Source organism: Heloderma suspectum, chromosome 1 (assembly GCF_057233095.1).
Source record: "Heloderma suspectum isolate Gila_16-S chromosome 1, 16-S_ref, whole genome shotgun sequence".
Lineage (NCBI taxonomy): Eukaryota > Metazoa > Chordata > Lepidosauria > Squamata > Helodermatidae > Heloderma > Heloderma suspectum.
Window position 1 is genome coordinate 365,325,940 of NC_139458.1, and position 18,960 is coordinate 365,344,899.

Genomic DNA, 18,960 nt, shown 5'->3' on the forward strand with positions numbered 1-18,960 from the left:
GTATGGCTGTGAGATCTGGACTATAAGGAAGGCTGAGTGCCGAAGAATTGATGCTTTTGAACTGTGGTGCTGGAGAAGACTCTTATGAGTCCCCTGGATTGCAAGGAGGTCAAATCCGTCAATCCTAAAGGAAATCAACCCTGACTGCTCATTGGAAGGACAGATACTGAAGCTGAAGCTCAACTATTTTGGCCACCTAATGCGAAGAGAAAACTCCCTGGAAAAAACCCTGATGCTGGGAAAGATTGAAGGCAAAAGGAGAAGGGGATGGCAGAGGATGAGATGGCTAGATAGCATCACCGATGCAATGAATATGAACTTGAGCACACGCCGGGAGAGAGCGCAGGACAGGAAGGCCTGGCGTGCTATGGTCCATGGGGTCACGAAGAGTCGGACACGACTGAACGACTGAACAACAACAAGAAGCTTGGCTTACTTCTGAGCCAATACAGCACAAGCTCAGGGAGGGGGAGTAACTCATCTCTATTTCTAGGCTAAAATCTTTAGCATATTGTGTAACAATAGCATGCAAGTTGCTGCAAAGTCATTAAACTGAAACTGCATCATGAGCAATCCAACAAAAATCTGATCTGAAATCCATGGGAAAAAGAGGGGAGGGTGTGCCCCCTGTCACGTTATAGCTCTAGTTAAAGAGAAAGCAATCAGACAGCTATGTTAACAGGGCCACTGGGAGGCTGCAGAAAACTCTGTCTCAAATTGCACACAGATTGTTGTGTTTGTTCCAGGCCGGGTGGAGCGGGGGGAGAGAGATGAGAAACACTTTGCTATTTCTGGCCATTTCCCTGTGAACAAACTATGTGTTGGTTATGCAGGCTGGACAGACTACATTTTCATTCTAATCTGCCTCAAAAATGAAAATAAACAAAAAAGAAGCAAAACTTAGCTTGCGAATTGGATTCCCCCCCTGCTACTGATAAAACAATTAGGGTGCAATCCTATGCATGTTTAGACAGAAAAAAGGCCTTAAATTCCCAACAAACCCCAGCAGCTATGCTGGAAGTTTTAGGCCTTTTTTCTGTCTAAACATGCATAGGATTGCACCTCTAATGTATGAATGTCAATGTGCCTTGCATAATGTTACTAGGTTCCTGCCTTATATGTTGCGAGTTCTTTCTATGGCTCAAGGAAGGAAAAACACAGTGATGGCACCACAGCTTTGGAACAGCTACCTAGGAAGGCCCCCCAGGCCACCTCAATTGAGGGAATTCAGGCAGAGTGGAAACATTTGTATGTTGTTCGACATTTAACATTCATCATTAGGTATATTATCTACCTAATTTTATGTACACTTCCAATAGAAAAACAAAGGAAGGTGGTAGGCATAAAATATAAAGAGAAATAAAGATGTGTTGGTGTGAAAATCAGCGTGATGTCATGCATTTATGCTGGCACTCAGATCTAAAACTCCTTAGTAAATATTCAACAGGTGTATGGGATCTTTCTCTTAATTAATATGTATTTGTATGTAGCATAAGTTAACCTCTCCTTACCACCAGATTCTGAGCCAGGTATGTGAAGCCTTGGGCAAATGAGTTGTTGCTTCATGTTCCGAGGGCCACACTGAGTACTCACACTTGGAAGGAAGTTAAATTATCAAACCAATGTGGTGGTTGCCTTCGTCTTCTTCCTCATTTTGTCCAAAAATCCTAGCTGATTTCTCTATGCCTCTGAAATGTTAAATAGTCCATGCAGTCTAAAAGTTTCCTGAATGCTTAGTGCAGGGATGGGCAACTTGTGGCTCTCCAGATGTTTTACCTACAACTCCCATAAGCCCTAGACAGCATAGCCAATGATGAGGGATCATGGGAGTTGTGGCCCTTCAGATGTTTGGGCCTACAATCTGTTTATCCCTGGCTTAGAGGTTGGCAGCCATGCTGAATCTACCCCGTCTGGAGTTTCAATTGACTCTCTAGCTGCCAATCCTCTTTCACTTTCCCTCTCATCCCCCCTTCTGAAACAGCACAGAGGCTCAAGAGGTGGAAACCTGAATGCTCAAGTAAGGAGAGAAACAAGACCTCTCACTTTGGCATATTCTGGTATTTCACCTCCTTCCCTCCAGGAAGGTGGAAAAGAAAAGTGATCAAGACAGAAAACTAATTCCCAGGCTCAAGGAGGGTTTTTAGTCACACTCAGGGTAGCTACTACCTCAGATGCCTCAGACTTTTGTGGAAAAAAGAACTTTTGTAGGATTTTTTTCTGTCTAAATAGGATTGCACCCTTATAAACTATACATTATATGTTGGCTGTTACAGATGTCCCACTCCCAGATTACCTTTCCCCAGGAGCCATCTAGGATTCTGACTGCATTATTTAGCAGAAATAAACTAAATAAGAGCACAAAAGCAATTCCCAATTTTAAAAATGTAACCAAAATAAGTGATGCAGTTTCCCCTCAGTGTATGGGGAGTTGTGTTAGGAAATGATTCCACCAATCCAGCTTTAGATTGCATTCATTTCACGAAATTATGTGAAAGATTTGATACATCATCAGAATTAGGGTAGCCAGGTGTCCTCTGGCCCTGCCCCCAATCATTCTTGTCTGGTTAAATTCTGGTTCTGTGGATTCAACACTGAGTGCCTGTTTTATTGTTCTTTGTTGTTGCTGGCTCTGCAGGTGATTGCAGCAGCTGCTTGGCTGACTCACAGAACGTAGCGAAAGCTGTAGTTCAGTAGCAGACCACATGCTTTGCATGCAGAAAGTTCCAGGTTCAGTCTTGGCATCTTCAGGTACGGCTCGAAAAACTCCTGCCTGAAACCCTGGAGAGCCACTGGAGAGCCACAACAATACTAGGCTAGATGGACCAGGCGTCTAAATCAGTATAAGTCAGCTTGCTATATTCCTATCTATTATTTGCTTGCAGTGGCTGCAACAAGGGGAGGAGGAGGGATGGACGCGAAACAGCAGGCGTTTCTCTGCACGGTGCTCACGTAGGACAGCAAAAAAGGAGCAAGTTGGGGCATAGTCGCAACAAGCTGGTCCTGCTGCCTTAGGTTCTTGGGTACAGCATGTCTCTTTGCTTGCTGAGGTTAAAGAAAGAAAAAGGACCCATAGCAGCTGCCGCCCTTCCCTGTGTTTGTTTGTTGAGTTTAAAAAACAAAAATCCAGACCCAGACAGCGGCACTCTGGACAGGCATGGCTTGTTAAATACTAATGTGCGCTAATTACTTGTGTGGGAGTTGCGTGAGTGTGTGTGTGTGTGTGTGTGTGTGTGTGGTCAGGAAGCCAAGGGCTTGGGGGGCAGCTACAGTACCTGTTCTCCCCATCCCATCCCACCTCACCCAGGGATGGCACCGAAGATAATTTCTGTCCTTGGCAAATATTGAATTGCACTATGGCTGCAATCTTATACTCACTTACCTGGGAATAAGTTCCATTGAATTCAATGGGGCTTACATCTGAGTAGATATGTACAGGATTGCATAGATTCTTGAGTGTCTGGCCTGTGTGTCTGCCTATGAGAGGCACACACACAACTGTAGCCAAGCAGGAGATACTGCTTCACCCAGCAACTTTTTCCAGTGTCCTTTTCCAAGGGGGAAAAAAAGAGCGAACAAGCCAAAATCTGGGAAAGAGGGAAGGGGACATAGGTAGTAATAGCAACCCCTCCACCTGCCTGAACCACCATGGCTTCACATGCACCTCGCCTTTGCTATATGCTTTCACTTTGGTCCTTTATTACTGGAAAGCTGCATACATGGAAAAAATTTAAGTCACCCAGTCGTTCAACCTCCGCAAGAAAGAGTGGGGATGATGAAATAAAAATGGTATAACTGAAGTATGCACAAATGCATACTTTTTTTCTATTCGGGGAGCGCGGGAGTAGAGTACATCCTAAGTAGATACACTCCCATTTCTCATACCTGAAAAAAATGATACAGCCTCCCAGCCTCCCCCTCAAAACAGCATATGAAAATTGCATGCAGATTAGTGTCCTCTTTTTTCATGATGCAAACCCCCCATTTGGGAGGTTTGGGGGCAAAAACCAGTACCGTAACTTACTTTTTTTCACCACTACCACTCGTTTCACCACCAATGGTAGAGGTGTCATTCCTCCCATGAGTCACCAGCTGAGGGCTGACATTTTTACCCAGAATCCCCCACGAAATGACACAGTATTATTCTGAGGGGAATTCTTGGGGTAGGGTGGGGGAAACTGTGGCCAGAAAAAAAGGAGAGGTAGAATCTCAAAGGTAATATACTCTCCTTTTTTCTGTCCACAGGAATTAAGGTTTATTAGCTTTATTCATGTTCAAAGATATGGGGATATGTTTAAGGAATAAATGGGCTTAATTCTACATTACGCAAATGGACTTCTGCTCAGGCAACAGGAGTTTCCTTTCCCCTTCTCCCTCCTGCAGCTCCCTGCATGCCTCCCCCAAATCTGCTCAAAAGGGTCCCCCAACCCTCTGGAGCAGATCTGGGGGTGGGAAGGAAGCTGCAGGGGGCTGCAGGGGGGAGGATAAATATGATCCGCCAGTGGTGTCCATTCTCCTGGTGGAAGGACACTATTAGATACAGCCCATAAATACTGCTAAAGTAAGTTTCTAATTTTGAGAGTCTGTTTGTATGTGTGTTCCCATCCTCCTTTACTATCCCAGGTGGGCTGTATCTACTATTGGGAAGCTGAGTTCAGATCCTTTGTGTACGCCACCTAGGAATTACAAAGGAGAATGTTACAGGAAGACAGGCCTGTGAACCTTTGAGATTCAGTGTTACTAGTCCTGATGGCTATATGCTACCTCCAGTATCTGAGGCAGTATGGCTATGTACAGCAGTCGCTGGGGAACTTGGGTGGGAGGGTGCTGTTGCACACACGTGCTGCTTCTGGGTTTCCTGTGGGCAGTTGGTTGGCCACGGTGTGAACAGAACACTGGAGGAGATGGACCCTGGTCCGATTCAGCATGGCTCTTCTTACATTTTTGTGGTATTAAGGCTTCACGGGGTTCGTGACATCTTTAGCCAATACACCAAACACACTCTTTATTAGATTATTCCAACTCTAAGCACTAACTGACAGGCAGGCTGAGTCAACAGGTTACCAAGCAACCACAGGAAATAACTAAAACACATCTGCTGGAGTCAAAGGCCCATTCTTCAGCAATAAGGGAACTATTTGCCCAATTACACCCTCATTAAGACAGGAAATTAAATCCAAGGTTTAAAAAAGGAATAAAGTCGACTGTATGCCAAAAGCAAAGAGGTGACCCTTAATATGGAAGCAGCTAAATGACCCCTGCCCCGCAAAAATAGGGTGCTTGTTTCGTAGACAAGCTGCATCATTGTGTGAGTCTAGAAAGAAAAGAAGAAGAGAATTTATGACTGGTGTATAGGAACTGAAAGATATACACACAGCAGTGCTAATCACAAAAAGGCCTGGCCATTCACTGGTGGCTTTTCCCTACTGCTGTATGACAGTCATGAACTGCTACAGAAGACAAAGATGGTCAGGGAAGCAAATGTAAGAAGTAACTTTGTCAGGGGAAACCCAGGGGGTGACTGTACCTCTATGTTCCTCTCTAAAGCAAGGGGTTCAAGAGCCCTCTGGGTCGGGGCGAAGCCCAGGGCTGGAGACCAGCATGTTTTGGCTGGTCTAGGGGGCTAAGCAGTGCTGAAATTAAGGGCAGAGCCAGGCAGGCCTGGCCTACCCTACTTGTTTTTTTAACAGGATGGACCCAGCCTATCTAGTTATCTGTAGCTTGTGGCTTCTTGGTTTATTTTTCCTGACTGATCTTCTCTGTACATTATTATTCTTTACTAGTGAGGCTAGGAATGAGAATCATTGCCATGATTCAGATGAATATTACTACATCTGTAAAGCTGATAATTTTTTTTCTAGCATGTCTTAAGAGTCTTATTGACTCTGTCCATATTTCTAGTGTTTGTTTTGTGCTTGTGTCACATTGTACTAATCTGGGTTATGGTAGATTGATAATGCTGGCCTTAGATAATTTCTGGGGGCCTACCATCTTCTTGAGTAAGAATGTATTTATTTCATTTCTATACCACCCAGTAGCTGAGGCTCTCTGGGCAGTTCAAAAAAATTAAAACCAAAGAGCACACAGTAACATAATACAAAATATATAAAACATTAAAACCACAGTAAACAATACAACCAGAATAAAACCTAGCAGCTGGTCTAGGGGGCTGAGCAGTGCTGAAATTAAGGGCAGAGCCAGGCAGGCCTGGCTAACCCTAGCAGCAGTGCAGGGATTTAAAATATAGATTTAAAACAGCAAAGCTAAAGGTCTAAAGAGCTAAAATGCCTGGGAAAATAAAAAGGTCTTCACCTAGCGCTGGAAAGAATACAATGTAGGTGCCAGACAAGCCTCACTAGGGAGCTCATTCCACAGCCGGGGTGCCACAACAGAAAAAGCCCTCCTCCTAGTAGCCACCCGCCTCACTTCTTTTGGCAGGGGCTCACGGAGAAGGGCCGCTGAGGATGATCTTAAGGTCTGGGCAGGCACATATGGGAAGAGGCGATCCTTCAGATAACCTAGCCCCAAGCTGTTAAGGGCTTTGAATGTTAATTTCATTCCAGCACTTTGAATCGGGCCTGGAAAAGTACTGGCATAATATGAGCTCGTTGGCCAGTCCCTGTTATCAATCTTGCTGCCCTATTTTGGACCAGCTGAAGTTTCTGGACCATTTTCAAAGGCAGCCCCACATATAATGCACTGCAGTAATCCAGACGAGAAGTTATCAGAGCATGGATAACTGTAGCTAGGCTATCTCTGTCCAGATAAGGGCGTAGTTGGTATACCAGCCTAAGCTGATAAAAAATGCTCCATGCCACTGAGTTCACCTGTGCCTCAAGTGACAGTTCTGGATCCGAGAGCACCCCCGAACTATGAACGTGATCCTTTAGGGGGAGTGCAACCCCCTCCCAAACAGGTTGAATATCACCCAGCTGGGCAGACGAACCACCCACTAATACCTCCGTCTTGTCTGGATTGAGTTTCAGTTTATTGGCCCTCATCCAGTCCATTACTGTGCCCAGGCACTGATTCAGAACAGCCACTGCCTCACCTGGGTTTGATGAGAAAGAGAGCTAGAGCTGGGTGTCATCTGCATATTGATGGCACCTCAGGCCACACCTCTGGATAACTTCCCTCAGCGGTTTCATGTAGATGTTAAACAGCATGGGGGATAAAATGGAGCCCTGTGAACCCCATGGCACAATTGCCATGGCAGAGAGCAATAATCCCCCAGTACCACCTTCTGGAATCGGCCATCCAAGTAGGAGCGGAACCACTGCAGTGCAGTGCCCCCAACTCCCAACCCAGACAACCTATCCAGAAGGATACCATGGTCGATGGTATTGAAAGTCACTGAGAGGTCCAGGAGAATCAACAGGGTCGCACTCCCCCTGTCCCTCTCCTGGCAGAGGTCATCCCACAGGGCGACCAAGGCAGTTTCTGTTCCAAAACCAGGCCTGAAGCCCGATTGAAATGGATTTAGATAATCCATTTCATTCAAGATTGCCTGGAGCTGTCCTGCAACCACCCGCTCAAGCACCTTGCCCAAGAAGGGGATATTGGCCACTGGCCTATAATTGTTAACATCCTCCGGGTCCAGGATAGGCTTTTTCAGGAGTGGTCTGATTACCGCCTATTTTAAAGAGGCTGGCATCACTCCCTCTCTCAAGGAGGAATTTACAACCTCCTGGACCCGGCCGAATATCCCCTCCTCATTTGATTTAATAAGCCATGAAGGGAAAGGGTCAAGCACACAAGTGGTTGATCAGACTTGGTCATGCACCTTGTCTGCATCCTCAGGCCTCAATAACTGAAACTCATCCAATAGAACTGGACCAGACAGTGCTCTGAACGCCTCTACCAATAGAACTGCATTAATTGTGGTGTCCAATTCATGGTGAATCTGAGCAACTTTATCTTCAAAGTGCCGTGCAAACTCGTCACAGCGTGTCACCGAGAGTTCCACAGTCTCTCTCCTTGGCCCAGAATGTAACAAGCCACGAACCACTCAGAAAAGCTCCGCTGGACAACACTGAGAAGATGCAATGCTGGTGGAAAAGAACTGTCTCTTTGCCACCCTCACCACCACAGAGTAGGCTCGATAGTGAGCTCTTACCTGTGTTCGGTCAGACTCAGCACGAGTTTTCCTCCACCTGCGTTCTAGCCATCTCCCCTCTTGCTTCATTGCCCTCAGCTCAGGTGTATACCAAGGAGCTGGCTGGGCTTTGCTCAGAGGGAGAGGGCGCTTGGGCACCATCGTGCCCACCACCTGAGTCATCTCTGCTTTCCACAGAGCGACCTGGGCTTCAACAGGAGCACCAGCCATACCAGCAGGAAAATCCCCCAGAGCCCTCTGGAATCCATCAGAATCCATTAGCCTCCGGGGATGGACCATTTTAATAGGTCCTCCGCCCTTGCAGAGGGGGAAGGCTGCCCAGGAAGTGATCTGACCATGACAAAGGGACAGATATTAATTCCTCCACTTTCAGATCACCATCCTCCTGCCCATTCGAGAAAACCAAATCAAGCGTGTGTCCTTTTACATGTGTTGGGCTGATGACATGTTGGGACAGCCCCATGGTTGTCATAGCGGCCATGAAGTCCTGAGCCGCCCCGGATACAGCGGCCTCAGCATGGAAGTTGAGATCCCCCAGAACCATCATCCTAGGGGTCCTCAACACCAAGTCCAAGACCACCTCCATCAGCTCAGGCAGGGAGTCTGATGGGCAGCGGGGTGGGCGGTACACCAACAGAATCCCTAATCTGTCCCGGGTACCCAACACAAGGTACAAGCCCTCAAGATCTGCACTTGAATGAGTAGGAAGCCTGGAGAGAGGGAATGAATTCCTATAGACCACTGCAACCCCCCCTCCCCGACCCTTGAGTCAGTGTTGGTGCTGCACTGAGTACCCAGGAGGGCACAGCTGGGAGAGAGCAACCCCTCCTAGTTCCCCACCCAGGTCTCAGTAACACATACCAGGTCAGCCCCCTCATCCACAATCAAATCATGGTTGAGGGAGATTTTATTTTGGGCCAACCTGGCATTCAGCAGCAGCACCACCAGACCCAAGGGCAAGCTGGTAAGGCTGCCAGGAACCACCTGGTTGGGGAAAGAGCCAGAAGAAGGGATAGCCATAAGGTGTCAGCCCCTCTTCTCCTCAGCTGGCCTGTTAATCCCCCAACACCATACCTCCCCTACCCATGACCACAGTTATGGTGGCACCTCCCCGACCCCCTGACTTGCTCAAAGGACTTCTCAGGCACATATTAAAATGTTAAGATGTAAAATATAAAACAGTATAAAAATATATAAAAGAGAGCAGCAGCTAAAAGGGAGCAGGCAGAATCTGTGTTTGCCCCTTTCTTTCTGGTCTTTAATGCTGCTGCCTTCTGCTGCTGCTATTTGCTGCTGGTATCTCTGGCTGCTGCTGTCTCTGGAGAGGTGATGTGTAGATCGTCATATGCTCCTCCATGCGTCTCCAACTGCGATGCTAAGTGCGCACTTAGCGTCACACTTGGCGCAACACCGAGGTGCATGCTGAGGCACTGCCTCTGGCAGCCCCGCCTAAGTACCTGTTTGTTTGGTAGGGGCAGAAACAGGCTCAGGGTCCACCTGATGCAGCTGGCTGGTCCTCCTTCCCCCTGGGGTCAATAGCTGAAACAAAATTACTCTCCTTCTGCCCTAAAGCATACTGCTGAATTAAAGACAGTTTGGGATAACCAGAATTGGATTTTTGTGTGGAAGGACTATGAGTTCCCTTCAGTTCTGGTACTCAAAACAAATTCTTGGGCTCAGAATTCTTTAATTCTAAGCTATGGGTCTTGAACAAGGCACCAGTTTGTGGACCTCAGGGTCCTATTAAAAAACATGGAACGAGAATTGCCAGATGTACAAGCTGGGTTTAGAAAAGGCAGAGGAACTAGAGACCAAATTGCCAATATCCGCTGGATAATGGAGAAAGCCAGGGAGTTTCAGAAAAACATCTATTTCTGTTCTATTGACTATTCTAAAGCCTTTGACTGTGTGGATCATAACAAATGGTGGCAAGTTTTTGGTGGTATGGGGATACTAAATCATCTTGTCTGCCACTTAGAAATCTGTATAACGACCAAGTAGCAATGGTAAGAACAGACCACAACGGACTGGTTTAAGATTGGGAAAGGAGTATGGCAGGGTTGTATACTCTCACCCTACCTATTCAACCTGTACGCAGAACACATCATGTGACGTGCTGGGCTTGATGAATCCAAAGCTGGAGTTAAAATCACTGGAAGAAACATTAACAATCTCAGATATGCAGATGATACCACTATGATGGCTGAAAGCGAGGAGGAGCTGAGGAACCTTATGCCGAAGGTGAAAGAAGAAAGTGCAAAAGCTGGGTTGCAGTTAAACCTCACAAAAACCAAGATTATGGCAACCAGCTTGATTGATAACTGGCAAATAGAGGGAGAAAACATGGAGGCAGTGACAGACTTTGTCTTTCTAGGCGCAAAGATTAGGGAAGATGCTGACTGCAGCCAGGAAATCAGAAGATGTTTACTTCTTGGGAGGAGAGCAATGACAAATCTTGATAAAATAGTTATGAGCAGAGACATCATGCTGACAACAAAGGTCCACATAGTTAAAGCAATGGTATTCCCCATAGTAAACTATGGCTGCGAGAGCTGGACCATAAGGAAGGCTGAGCCAAGGAAGATAGATGCTTTTGAACTGTGGTGTTGAAGGAAAATTCTGAAAGTGCCTTGGACTGCAAGAAGATCAAACCAGTCCATACTCCAGGAAATAAAGCCAGACTGCTCACTTGAGGGAATGATATTAAAGGCAAAACTGAAGTCCTTTGGCCACATCATGAGAAGACAGGATACCCTGGAGAAGATGCTGATGCTAGGGAAAGTGGAAGGCAAAAGGAAGAAGGGCCGACCAAGGGCAAGATGGATGGATGATATTCTGGAGGTGATGGACTCGACCCTGGGGGAGCTGGGGGTGGCGACGGCCGACAGGAGGCTCTGGTGTGGGCTGGTCCAAGAAGTCACGAAGAGTCGGAAGCGACTGGATGAATATACAAGAACAAAAGATCTTGCAAGCCTGAAGTCTGCCCATCCCTGGGATATAGGATTGCAAGCCAATTCTTTATTTGATTAGCAGAACAAGTGGTCCCTGTCAGCCAATGGACATACTGTCCTTGCTGGTTCCGCATGACTGAGCCAACCCTAACTACACATCATTTTTATCCCACTTTTCTGTTTTAAAACACAATACTCAAAATGGACCACTGCTGTTGTGGCGAATGTGCTTGCGTAACTCAGTGAAGACATAAGCTATGCTGTGCAGGGCCACCCAAGACGGACAGGTCATAGTGGAGAGTTCTAACAAAATGCGGTCCACTGGAGAAGGAAATGGCAAACCACTCCAGTATTCTTGCCAAGAAAACCCCATGGAACGTATCACAAAGCTAAAAGAGATGACGCCGGAAGATGAGCCCCTCAGGTCGGAAAGGGTCCAATATACTACTGGGGAAGAGCAGAGGGAATTTCCAAGTAGCGCCAGAAAGAGTGAAGCGGCTGGGCCAAAGCCGAAAGGACACTCAGCTGTGGATGTGTCTGGTGGGGAAAAGAAAGTCCGATGCTGTAAAGAACAATATTGTTTAGGAACCTGGAATGTCAGATCAATGAATCAAGGTAAGCTGGAGGTGGTCAAACATGAGATGGCAAGATTGAACATCGACATCTTGGGAATCAGCGAACTAAAATGGACAGGCATGGGCGAATTTAATTCAGGTGACCATTATATCTACTACTGTGGGCAAGAATCCCTTAGAAGAAATGGAGTAGCACTCATAGTCAACAAAAGGGTGGGAAAAGCAGTACTGGGGTACAATCTCAAAAACGATGGAATGATCTCAGTATGAATCCAAGGCAAACCATTCAACATCACAGTAATTCAAGTCTATGCCCCAACCACTGAGGCCAAAGAAGCTGAGGTTGATCGGTTCTATGAAGACCTACAACACCTTCTAGAACTAACACCAAAAAAAGATGTCCTCTTCATCATAGGGGTTTGGAATGCTAAAGTAGGAAGTCAAGAAATCACCGGGATAACAGGCAAGCATGGCCTTGGTGTACAAAATGAAGCAGGACAAAGGCTAATAGAGTTTTGCCAAGAGAACACGCTGATCATAGCAAAGACTCTTTTCCAACAGCACAAGAGGCGACTCTACACATGGACATCACCAGATGGTCAATATCGAAATCAGATTGATTATGTCCTTTGCAGCCAAAGATGGAAAAGCTCTATACAGTCAGTAAAAACAAGACCTGGAGCTGACTGTGGCTCAGATCATGAGCTGCTTCTTGCAAAATTGCGGCTTAAATTGAAGAACGTAGGGAAAACCACTAAACTGTTCAAGTATGACCTAAATCATATCCCTTATGAATATACAGTGGAGGTGAGGAATAGATTTCAGGGATTAGACTTGATAGACAGAGTGCCTGAGGAACTATGGACAGAGGTGTGTAACATTGTTCAGGAGGCAGCAACTCAATCCATCCCAAAGAAAAAGAAATGCAAGAAAGCCAAGTGGCTGTCTGATGAGGCTTTACAAGTAGCTAAGGAAAGATGGGAAGCGAAAAGCAAGGGAGAAAGGGGAAGATATAACCAAATGAATGCAGAGTTCCAGAGAATAGCAAGGAGAGACAAGAAGGCATTCTTAAATGAACAATGCAAAGAAATCGAGGAAAACAACAGAATGGGAAAGACTAGAGATCTTTTCAAGAAAATCGGAGATATCAAGGGAACGTTTTGTGCAAAGATGGGCAAGATAAAGGACAAAGAAGGCAGGGACCTAACAGAAGCAGATGAGATTAAGAAGAGGTGGAAAGAATACACACAAGAACTATACAGGAAAGATCTGAATGTCCCTGATAGCCATGATAGTGCGGTCACTGAACTTGAGCCGGACATCCTAGACAGTGAAGTCAAGTGGGCCTTAGGAAGCATTACTAACAACAAAGCTAGCGGAGATGGCAGTATTCCAGCTGAGCTATTTAAGATCCTAAAAGATGATGCTGTGAAAGTGCTGCACTCAATATGCCAACAAATTTGGAACACTCAACAGTGGCCACAAGACTGGAAAAGATCAGTTTACATTCCAATTCCAAAGAAGGGCAATGCCAAAGAGTGTTCAAACTACCGTACAATTGCGCTCATTTCACATGCCAGGAAGATTATGCTCCAAATCCTACAAGCTAGGCTTCAGCAGTATGTGAACCGAGAACTACCGGAAGTACAAGTGGGGTTTTGAAGAGGCAGAGGAACTAGAGATCAAATCGCCAACATTCGCTGGATCATGGAGAAAGCAAGAGAATTCCAGAAAAACATCTATTTCTGCTTCATTGACTACGCTAAAGCCTTTGATTGTGTGGATCACAACAAACTGTGGCAAATTCTTAAAGAGATGGGAGTATCAGACCACCTTACCTGTCTCCTGAGAAACCTGTACGAGGGTCAAGAAGCAACAGTAAGAACCAGACATGGAACAACCGATTGGTTCCAAATTGGGAAAGGAGTACGACAAGGCTGCATATTGTCGCCCTGCTTATTTAACTTGTATGTAGAGTACATCATGAGAAAATTTGGGTTGGATGAATCACAGGTCGGAATTAAGATTGCCGGGAGAATTATCAACAACCTCAGATACGCAGACGATACCACCCTAATGGCAGAAAGTGAAGAGGATCTTGTTGAGAGTGAAAGTGGAGAGTGCAAAAGCTGGTTTGAAACTCAACATTAAAAAAACGAAGATCATGGCATCTGGCCCCATCACTTCCTGGCATATAGAAGGGGAAGAAATGGAAGCAGTGACAGATTTTACTTTCTTGGGCTCCAAGATCACCGCAGACGGTGACTGTAGCCATGAAATTAAAAGACGCTTGCTCCTTGGGAGGAAAGCTATGGCAAACCTAGACAGCATAGTAAGAAGCAGAGACATCACCTTGCCGAAAAAGGTCCGTATAAACAAAGCTATGGTTTTCCCAGTAGCAATGTATGGCTGTGAGAGCTGGACTATAAGGAAGGCTGAGCGCCGAAGAATCGATGTTTTCGAACTGTGGTGCTGGAGAAGACTCTTACGAGTCCCCTGGATTGCAAGGAGGTCAAATCAGTCCATCCTAAAGGAAATCAACCCTGAGTGCTCATTGGAAGGACAGATACTGAAGCTGAAGCTCAAATATTTGGGCCACCTAATGCGAAGAGAAAACTCCCTGGAAAAGACCCTGATGCTGGGAAAGACTGAAGGCAAAAGGAGAAGGGGACGGCAGAGTATGAGATGGCTAGATAGCATCACCAATGCAATGAATATGAACTTGAGCACACTCCGGGAGAGAGTGGAGGACAGGAAGGCCTGGCGTGCTATGGTCCATGGGGTCACGAAGAGTTGGACACAACTTAATGACTGAACAACAACAACAACTCAAAATGGCAATAAAAATCCACAAAAAACAATTCATCAAATTAAAATAAAATAAAATTAGAATGTATAAACCACAAAATAAGTTAATGTGTCTTCACAGTAAGTACAACTTTGTTTGTTACATTTATATCCTACCTTTTCCCCCAAGGAGTTCAAACCAAGTAAAACCTATTCATGTGAAAATACTCTTCAGTTAAAAAGCATCCCAAAAGCTTGCAGGGAAATAAGTGTTTTCATAGCACAGTAAAAGATGAGCAGAAATGCAGCACAGGCAGACCTTCTTCAGGAGAGGGCTCCTAGCCCTGGCACCATAACAAAGAAGGCCCTGCCCCTCATGCTTGTGTGCCTGACATCTAGGGACATCACAGAAATCCACAGCGGATTAAAATGAGTTCAGATTTCTATGAATCTGACCTGTGGATTCTGCAGCAGACAGGCTTTTTGCAAATCTCGTGGATTCTGAAGACTTGAGGACCCGTTTTTCACTTTTAGGGGGGAATTTGTGCTAATTTGCATTATCGCTAATGCAAATTAGTACAAGTAGAATGAAATTCTGGTTAAAAAAAAATCTGATTCTGTAAATGAGTGGATGATGGAATGGAAGATGCCTGACAATCTGTGAAACACTGACGGAACGGATTTAACAAAATTCATGACTAACTTAAATCCCATTCAGTTTAATGGGTCTACTCTAAGTAGGACTTTAGCTGGATTCTACCCATACCTATATCCAATGTCAGAGGTGTGCACAGCAGGGCCTCCAATGTTGTCCTCAAGGGATGGACAGGTTTATATGGAAAGTTTCATGTTATGTGCAAATGCATGTAACAAACTCCAAAAGACACTTCAAACCAGCTTTAAGAGGGGGCAATTTGGAACAGAACCGTAGTGGGGAGTGGGGGCTTCACACTTTCCCCATCCACCACTTTTCTGTTGCAGCTCCCTGCTCACACTTCTTCTGCCTCCCATCAGGGCCCCAGATGTGTGTCTGTCCTCATGAACATGCATTTGGAACAGCACCAGGGTGGAGGTGGGGGGAGTAGGAGAAGTTAGGGAACAGCTTGGGGAAGATGACTGGCAGGAAAAGCAGCAGTTGGAGACAGAACACAATATAATACATCTGCCTGCTCCTCCTTCAGGCCCTTTTTTTAAAGGGAAAGGAAAACAAACCAAGGAATTAGATGGAGAGAAGAGAACCAGGGCTATTCTATCACCTCTGCTGAGAGGCCAGCTAGGCCTTTGACTCTTCCAAGTTGTGACCTAGCCAGCAGCCATTCCATCAACTGTTTGAAGGAGAAGAAGCAGCCGTCAGGCTCCCTCTCTAAATTCACCTCCAGTTGACAGTCCCCTCCCTCCTACTATCAACTGCCACTGCTGAGGCCATTTCAGGATGATAATTGTAGCACTGTCTCCCATTACATGGATCAGTAGTTACTAGTGCTTGACCACGTACAGCACGCCTGAGACAGATGAACGATTCTACTTGTTGGGCAGAAAGGCAGGGTAGAAATGATTTTATAATACTAACAATTAATAAATTATGATTAAAGGCTTATTGTGCACTGGCAAAATAAGAGCATTTGACTGCCCATTGTTAATTTCTAAGCAATGTTAACTCACCTATTACATGGTCTCTGGCTGTCCGAAATGATCCAGGTGAGAAGATCTTCAAGCCATATACTGTATAGACAGGGGGACTTCTATTTTTAGATCCCGCATCTAGCAATAAAATAAGGCCACACAATATACAAAAATATGCAGGCCTGCTATATGTTATCATCTGATTGTGGCCCTGGAAAAACAGATAAACAAAATGTGTATTTAATCCTGATGTGATTACAGTTATGCATATGAAAGGTTGAGACTGCACAAAACTGAGTGGTACAACACTTACATATGTGTCTTAAATATCACGGAATAGCAATGCATTACAAATCATTTTATTCATTTCAAAATCCAAATGAACATGCCACGTGCATAAATGTTTTCATAACCATTTCGTTTCTATTACACACAGTACTAATCACAATAAAGCCGGAGTAAAATGTTATGTCTTGACCTCTTAACCACAAGTGTCACAGATGGAGTGGCCAAAGGATTGTGTCGCTGCCATCCACAATTCCAAGAACCCCCGAAGCCCTCTTGTAACATTACCTTTAGCAGCATGAGAGCTGCTGCAACATGGTTTCTTCCCACGCTGCTTGGTAGTGTCAAAAGATCTTGGCCACATGGAAGGAGAGCATTCATCCATTTACGGGAAAGGTCAAAAGGCCAGAGGGAAAGGAAGCTGTGGTGTGAACTACTCCTGTGGGTCCTCAGCCATCCGACAAGATAGAGTAGCCACACAGCAACTCCCACACTGCTAAAGATAATGTTGGGAGAGGCACTGAGTCTCTGATTTAAGCTTCTGTGCAAGTTTCCAAGACTACAGAAATTTAGAGGACCAGCCTGTGATGAAAAGCACTTAGGTTGCCACAAAAACACAAGCAAAATCTAGGAACATTAGACCAAACATAATTCCTCTATTACCCCACACTTCCCTAACTATAGGTTTTAATGCTGAAGGCCGTAAATATGGGAAAGGCCAGAACTCAAAAAAATCTTTAATTTCCCTGCTGTTGTGTGTCCTTGCATTAGTATCAAGCAGTCTTGTACACTTTCGCACTAATCACACTAATGCATATCTGTGAATTATGGAGGAATACAGCATGGCACCCTGTCAGGCCTACTTGTGGAGCCATTTTGAATGGTGCTCATGCTTCAATTTCCATGTATTATAGAATGTACAAAAAAAATGTTGGTGCTTGCAACATGTTGCATGGTACTGCTTCATTTTGATGCTCTTAGCTCTGTTACATGTGCCTTTCATTCCAGATAGCTAACGTCCGCGTTTCCCATGGCTATCTGAAAAATATTAAAGACAATTCTTTTAAAACATGCCAAGCACAGAGCAAAAAAGAAGGGAGGGAAATAAGAGGTGTGAAAAGGCTAAACTTTATGGAGTCTCTTCCTTCCAAAGGAAGTGTGACAAGGCCCAGTTCATTCAGATTTTCGGGAGGATGGTCAAAGCCATATTCTTTTATAAGGCATTTGGGGTAGTATGAACAGGTTAACAGAAAGTTGCCTCTGTTTTTGTGCTACCACTATTTTTTGTGGTACTGGTCCAATTTTAGAGGTTTTATGTTAGCTTTCCCCAACCTGATGCTTTTCAGATGTTTTGAACAACTCCTATCAGCCAAAGCCAGCGTGGCCAATCATCAAGAATGCTGGGAGTTGTCATCCAAAATATCTGGAGGGCACCAGATTAGGGAAGACTGTTTTAAGCTTTTATTGTTGTGAGCCACTCTAAGGGCCTCTTGTGGGCAGGATGACAGGATAGAAATATTAAATAAACAACACAGGATTAAAATAAATTCAGATATAGGAGTTCTGCCACTATACTGATTCCTTGGAAGTAATAAATTATTTCAAAATACAGAGGGGTTCCATAATAAGATGACCAATCTAGTCCACCAATCTCTTTCTAGCAGCGACCGGACAGATATCTCTGGGAAGTTAAAAAGTAAGGCATGAAGGCAACAGGCCTTCTCATTTGTTTGTCCCCTAGTGTTTGGTGTTCGGAGGTCCATGTGTAGAAGCATTGTAAGTTTTTAGCTCAGTTCTTAATATTATTAGTTGGGTTGAGTTATGTACCTGGGTAATGTGCTTGGTGATAGGGCAGGGTGGTGTACCCATGTTACTCTTGTAACTGGTAGAGGGCAGGATGGTATTTTTATTTACCCAGGCATTTTGAAACATTTTTAGGGTGCAATCCTATGCATGTTTAGACACAAAAAAATCCCACAGCTCCCAGCATTCCTCAGCCAGCTGACTGTTAATTGCACTTTTATCTGCCGTTTGCTTTGAGTGCATTTAGTGTTGTTTTAATTTTTGTAAACCATCTTGAAATCTTTGATGAAAGGTGGTATTTAAATGCTATAAATAAAGGTATCATTTAGCTGTCATGACTAATAGGCATTGATATGCTTATCCTATGTGAATTTGACTAGTATTCTTTTAAAACCAAAGGAAATCACCATTAGATCCTGCAGCAGTAAATTTCATTATACAGTGGCTGCATTTAGAACTAATGCTAAACCATAGTTCAGTGCAGCTTTTCCCAACCTGGTGCCCTTTATATGCCTTGAACTCTAATTCCCATCAGCCACTGCTAGCTTGGCCAATGATCAGGAATGATGGGGGTTGTAGTCCAAAACATCTGGAGGGCACCAGGTTGAGAAGACTGGTTTTGTGTTATGAGAATGAGACTCTGGGAATGTTTACATGACACAACAGCCCCACTGTGGGTTATTTAACCCACAGTGAGGCTGTGGGGTGTGCGATTGCCATTTTGAATATGCGACCCCTGCTCGGGACTTGTCATGTCATCCAAACCCGGCGAGCATGGGTTAAATAACCCACAGTGAGCAGCAGCGTATCACCTGAACCTGGT

At 45.0% G+C, this 18,960-nt stretch overlaps 1 protein-coding gene across 1 annotated transcript in view; it reads right to left on the minus strand.

Moving 5' to 3' along the window:
- Positions 1-18,960, minus strand: part of PCNX2 (pecanex 2) — a 164,135-nt gene that overhangs the window by 115,476 nt on the left and 29,699 nt on the right. Inside the window, exon 13 of the mRNA XM_084828140.1 lies at positions 16,089-16,260. Within this exon, the coding sequence (XP_084684266.1) occupies positions 16,089-16,260 (172 nt within the window). The remainder of the gene's footprint in view (positions 1-16,088; positions 16,261-18,960) is intronic.